Genomic DNA, 6,289 nt, shown 5'->3' with positions numbered 1-6,289 from the left:
GAATTTTCGGGCCGTTATAATATGCTTTACTCAAATGCAAACGAGTACCAAGGGCCTCTTGTAAACTCTGCCAAAAATGAGAAGAAAATCTGGGATCACGATCTGATACAATGGACTTAGGCACACCATGCAATCTCAAAACTTCTCTGATGTACAATCTGGCCATCTGATCATGCCTATATGTCATCTGATAAGGAATGAAACAAGAGACTTAGTTAATCTGTCAACGATAACCCAAATTGCATCGCAACCTCTCGACGACCTCGGCAACTTCGTGACAAAGTCCATGGTAATATGGTCCCACTTCCATTCTGGAACGTTAAGGCTATGCAAAAGACCTCCTGGTCGCTTCCTTTCTGCTTTCACTTGTTGACAATTCAAGCAACGAGATACAAATTCTGCTATGTCAGATTTCATTCTTTTCCACCAAAATTGTTTCTTCAAGTCATTGTACATATTTTTACTTCTAGGGTGTACACTGAATTTACTGCAATGAGAATCACGCAAAATCTGTATCCTCAACCCTGAAACATTAGGAACTACAATACGATCACTCACAAAAAAAATACCCTCATTATTGACCTGAAATTCTGATCGATGTCCTGATCTGACGAGTTCAACTGATTTCTGAATACTTTGATCTAATCTTTGGGCCTCTTTAATTTTAACAAACAACTCGGGTTCTGCCTGAATCATAAATACTCTTACAGGTTGAGTATTTTCCACAAAATCCAAACCAGAAAGACAAAATTCATCTACTAGATCAGATACACTGCTAGTGATCAAGGACATATTACATACTTTTCTGCTCAAAGCAACGGCTGCTGCATTCGACTTTCCTGGATAATATTTTATCTCGCAATCATAGTCTTTCAACAAGTCTAACCAACGCCTCTGTCTCATGTTCAACTCTGCTTGTGAAAAGAGTTATTTCAAACTTTTATGATCAGTGAATATCTCAAATTTCTCACCATACAAGTAGTGACGCCAAATTTTTAAGGCGAAAACCACTGCTGCTAGTTCCAAGTCATGCACTGGGTATCTAGACTCATGTGGCTTCAACTGTCTTGAAGCATAGGAAACCACACGGCCATCCTGCATTAATACACAACCCAGTCCTTGATGTGAAGCATCAGGGTGCACTGTAAATCCTCCTACACCTGATGGAATAGTCAGAACTGGAGCAGTAGTCAATCTCTTCGTAAGTTACACAAAACTAGCCTCACATGCTTGCGACCAAATAAATGGTACATTCTTTTGTGTCATTTGGGTAATTGGCCTCGCAATCTGTGAGAATCCTTCAATAAATCTGCGATAATATCCAGCCAAACCCATAAAGCTACGCACCTCAGGAACTGATGTCGGTCTAGACCAATTAATAATTGTCTCAACTTTACTCGGATCAACTGATATACCTGCACTTGAAATCACATGTCCAAGGAAAACCAATCTATCCAGCCAAAACTCGCATTTCGATAATTTAGCATACAACTTTTCAGTTCTCATGCAAAACAGCTCTCAAGTGCTCGGCATGTTCAATTTCATATTTTGAATAAATAAGAATATCATCAATGAAAATCACAACAAATTGATCTATATACCGTTGAAACACACGGTTCATCAAATCCATAAATACTGCAGGTGCATTGGTCAACCCAAAAGGCATAACCAAAAATTCGAAATGCATATACCTGGTACGAAAAGCAGTCTTAGGCACATCTGCCTCTCTAAATCTTAACTGATGATATCCGGATCTTAAATCAATCTTAGAATATACTGAAGAACCCTGCAACTGGTCAAAGAGATCATCAAACCTTGGCAAAGGATACTTATTCTTTACTGTGGATTTATTCAACTGTCTATAATCGACACAAAGCCTCATAGACCCATCTTTCTTCTTCACGGATAAAACCGGAGCACGCCAAGGTGAAACACTTGGTCTTATATATCCTTTAGCTAATAGATCCTCAAGTTGTTCCTTTAGTTCCTTCAGTTCAATTGATGCCATCCTATAAGGAGCTCTAGAAATAGGCTGTGTATCTGGCATCAACTCAATGTTGAAATCAATCTCTCGGACAGGAGGAAATCCTGGAATTTCATCTGGAAATACATCTGAAAATTCCCTAACAATTGGAATATCTGCAAATTTAGGTACTGACCTTGAAATATCAATTGCATAAACCAAGAAACATTCTGCTCCTTTCTGCAACAAACGAGTCATGGACAAAACAGATACCAAAAGAATCTTAGCTCGAGAACCCTTACCATAGAATGTTCAGTGATCTGTCATATCAGGCCTAAACTTAACAACCTTCTGAAAACAATCTACAGTAGCCTTGTATCTTGTCAACATGTTAATGCCAACTATGCAGTCAAAATCAGACATCTCCAATACAATGCAATCAATCTCAATGACATTATCCTCATAACGAAATTCACAACCACTTATCATTTCTGCTGACCTCATCACTTTTCCTAGTGGAGTAGAAATAGATAATGTAGATGATAATGGCATAGAATGCAATGAATGCAAAGAGACAAAGTGCTCAGCTATGAAAGTATGTGATGCACCAGTATCCATCAAAACATAAGCAGGATAACTTGAAAGAAAACAATAACCTGCAATAACATTATCTGGAGCATTATGTGCCTCATCTTCAGTGAGTGCAAAAAATTGGGCCTGCTGTCTAGGTGGCTGTCCTACCCTGTGGCCACCACTCTGTTTGTTCTGATCTGACTGGTTTGATTGCTGATAAGAATGAACTGTAGGGGTCTGACGATTCTGGTGAGGTGTCTGTCTCGATGATCCCCCACTCTGAGATATTTCACTGCCACGATTAGGACACACTCGAGCATAGTGTCCCACCTGATTACACAAGTGGCAAGCTCCCGAGATTCGTCTACATTGATCGGTATAATTTCTACCACTACAATGACCACAAGTCAGGCCTGAATAACCAGTGCTCTGAACTGAACCAGACTGTCTCGATCCACTAGAACTCGAAAAATTACTGCCATGCCTCTTAAATGGTTTGCCTATAGCCTTGAACTGCTCTCTTATGTTGCCACTGTTACCGCCAGTATTACTGTAAGACCCGAGAATTTGATTACCGTAATCTGAAATGATTTGAGTATAATTATCGTAATCCGAGATTAATCTGAAATGATTTATTGATTAATCTAGATAATGATAGACGGAACGGATTAGATCGGAAGAGATGGGAAAAGACGCGAAATATATGTGCGAGAGTGTGCATTCGCGCACATGCGCGATGAGATGCGCAAGTCATGCGGCGAAGGTCCAGAACCTCTCGCGCATATGCGCCGAAGGTCCAGAACCTCTCGCGCATATGCGCGATGCTTAGACGCGCATATGCGCGAGGCATGCGAAACAAGAGTTTGACATTTGGCCTCTTGCATGCGACGTAGGTGTACATATATATATTTATATATATATGTAAAGAAAGGGTCGAAGGATTAAGGAAGAAAATCCTTACGCCTTTTTACATTTTCGATTTGTGATTGTGAAGTATCCGTTCGTCCGATTTTGAATCCGACAGCGGTACTATGTTCCTATCGACGTAGGCTACAACTGGACGTAAGTTTTACTACGTTTTGATATGATTTGAAATTATGATATTGTCAGAATTGAATGGAACTCATATATGTTGTTCTTGACATATTAGACATCATAGAATCGAAGTGAGATTAAGAAACGGACTGATTGTGGAATTGTTATGATTTTTAGAGTTGAGTTGATTGAGAATTGATATCAGAATTGAGTTGTTATTGATTATGAGATGTTGGAATTGATATCTGACTGATATGATATGGCTGGATATATTGAGATTATGCCGTTATGTTGTTGAAACAGAATTTGATTGAATTCTGTTTATATCCAGTATTGATTTGAACGGGTATTGATAGTATACTCCTTGATATTGTTATTGTCAGATTGAGTATTGACAGATTTGAGTTCGAGACTTCGACAGAGCCAAAGTATCAGAAAGAAAGGTATAAATTAATTTTGTGTCAGGATTGCACAACTCGAGTGAGGTTTAACTCGAGATTCCCGAAATCACATACCTAGTTTATTACATTGATATTTGTAATTGATGAGATTGATGTTTATAGGCTATTGATTCATAGTCACTGCATGTATTGATACTGAGTCGTTGAGTCATGGACTGATTCGTCTAAACTTAAGCTGATTCGCTTAGTCACCGGCTGATTCATCTGATTATGGACTGATTCGTCTAAACTTAAGCTGATTCGCTTAGTCACCGGCTGATTCGTCTGGTTATTGACTGATTCGTCTAAACTTAACCTGATTCGCTTAATTACAGGCTGATTCGTCTGGTTATTGGCTGATTCGCCTAATTCTTGACTGATTCGTCAATTATGCGGCTGATTCGCCCAGACACTGGATATATGAATTATATCGATGCCGTTTAAGGATTGATTCATTCCTATCGACTGAGATTTGATATAATTACCTATATCCAGACATTGGGATCCCTAGGTTAGAGTTGAGTCGAGTCTGAGACGACGCGTCAGTGGAGTCGAGTCTGAGACGACGCGTCGGTTGAGTTGAGTTTGATACGCCATGTTGATTTACATTGGTTATATCATTCATGTTTATTGAAGGCTTGATATTGATTTATGTTTCTGAATTGATACATGTTATGAATAATTCTTATATGCTTTCGTATATGCTTTTATATGATTGCATGTATACATTATTTATACTGGGATATTTATATCTCACTGGAGTTATCCGGCTGTTGTCTTGTTTTGTATGTGTGCATGACAACAGGTAGGGCTGGATCAGGGTCAATAAGAGGATGAGAGAAGATTAGATAGCGTGGAGATCCGGGCTTTGAAGCAACATAGGATTCAGCACTGATATGTAGTTGAACCTAGTTGAGTTCTTGTAGATAACACAAGATTTGTATGTTCATGTTTAAAATGTAATTTGAGTAAATTACATTACGTTTCCGCTTTGTATTTAAAAAAAAAAAGTTTAAACCCTGTTTTATAATTGATTAATTAGTCCCAATGATGATTAAGAACTTGATTAGCGTCCGGATCCCCACAATTACCCTGTCTGAACTGCTGTCGGAACTTTGGTTCTTGGGGTCTTTGCGAATATTGAGAACCTCTCTGCCTAATAATTTCAGTTTCAGCTCCCTTGGCTCGATCAAGAGCCTCAGCAAAAGTATTAGGCCTTCCAGTATTAACCAGGGTAAATATATCAGGATTAAGACTATTTATGAAATGATCGGCCTTATCTTCTTCAACGGATGCTACATGAGGAGCATATCTCAGTAAATTCAAGAACTTGGCAACATAATCCCCAATATTCAGATTTCCATGCTTTAAATTTGCAAACTCGGCTCTCCTATCTTTCCTGTAAGATGTAGGAAAGAAACGCTGATAAAATTCAGATTTAAAAATTTCCCAGGTAACAATCATACCTGTGGGGACCCGGACGCTAATTAAGTTCTTAATCATGTTTGGGACTAATTAATCAATTATAAAACAGGGTCTAAATTTATTTTTTTTTTAAAATACAAAGCGGAAACGTAATGTAATTTACTCAAATTACATATTAAACATGAACAAACATCTCAGTATAAAAGTACAAGTCCTGTACAACATACATTTATTCAACTAGGGTTTAACAACTAATATCAAGTGTCTAACCCTATCTCTAAACCAAGTCCGGAATCACCACGCTAAACTCGTCTTCTCTCATCCTCTTCTTGACCCTGATCCAGCCCCACATGTTGTCATGCACACATACAAAACCAGACAACAGCCAGATAACTCCGGTGAGATATAAATATCCCAGTATAAACAATGTATAAATGCAATCATATAAAAGCATATACGAAAGCATATAAGAAGTATTCATAACATGTCTCAAATCAGAAACATAAATTCATATCAAACATTCAATAATCATGAATGGCATAAACGATGTAAATCAACATGTCATATCAGACTCAACTCAACCGACGCGTCGTCTCAGACTCGACTCCACTGACGCGTCGTCTCAGACTCGACTCAACTCTATCCTAGGGATCCCGATGTCTGGATATAGGTAATTATATCGAATCTCAGTCGATAGGAATGAATCAATCCCTAAACGGCATCGATATAATTAATATCTTCAGTGTCTGGGCGAATCAGCCGCAGAATTGACGACTCAGTCAATAACCTGGCGAATCAGCCAGTAATTAGGCGAATCAGCCAATAATCAGACAACTCAGCCTGTAATTAAGCG

General features: G+C 38.5%; 1 protein-coding gene across 1 annotated transcript; it reads right to left on the bottom strand.

Annotated features, from left to right (window-relative positions):
* Window positions 1-927: 927 nt before the first annotated feature.
* On the bottom strand, window positions 928-5,475 carry LOC140806681 (uncharacterized). Its single transcript, XM_073163231.1, has 7 exons — window positions 5,103-5,475; window positions 2,620-3,117; window positions 2,312-2,475; window positions 2,191-2,203; window positions 1,786-2,139; window positions 1,252-1,415; window positions 928-1,095 (listed from the first exon to the last, which is right to left on the bottom strand). The coding sequence occupies exons 1-7, from the start codon at window positions 5,473-5,475 to the stop codon at window positions 928-930; spliced, it is 1,734 nt and encodes a 577-aa protein (XP_073019332.1).
* Window positions 5,476-6,289: the final 814 nt, after the last annotated feature.

Source organism: Primulina eburnea, chromosome 1 (assembly GCF_022965805.1).
Source record: "Primulina eburnea isolate SZY01 chromosome 1, ASM2296580v1, whole genome shotgun sequence".
Lineage (NCBI taxonomy): Eukaryota > Viridiplantae > Streptophyta > Magnoliopsida > Lamiales > Gesneriaceae > Primulina > Primulina eburnea.
Note: the sequence above shows the minus strand (reverse complement) of the source record. Positions and strands in the feature narration are given on the sequence as shown.

Excerpts from the sequence above, each read along its gene's own strand:
- LOC140806681 (XM_073163231.1), bottom strand. The coding sequence starts at position 5,475 with ATGATTGTTACCTGGGAAATTTTTAAATCTGAATTTTATCAGCGTTTC. Across the intron at positions 2,476-2,619 it reads TCCAGATAATGTTATTGCAG|GAAAAGTGATGAGGTCAGCA; the intron begins GTTATTGTTTTC and ends CTACTCCACTAG. Across the intron at positions 1,416-1,785 it reads TCTCTTTGACCAGTTGCAGG|GTATATCAGTTGATCCGAGT; the intron begins GTTCTTCAGTAT and ends TTTCAAGTGCAG.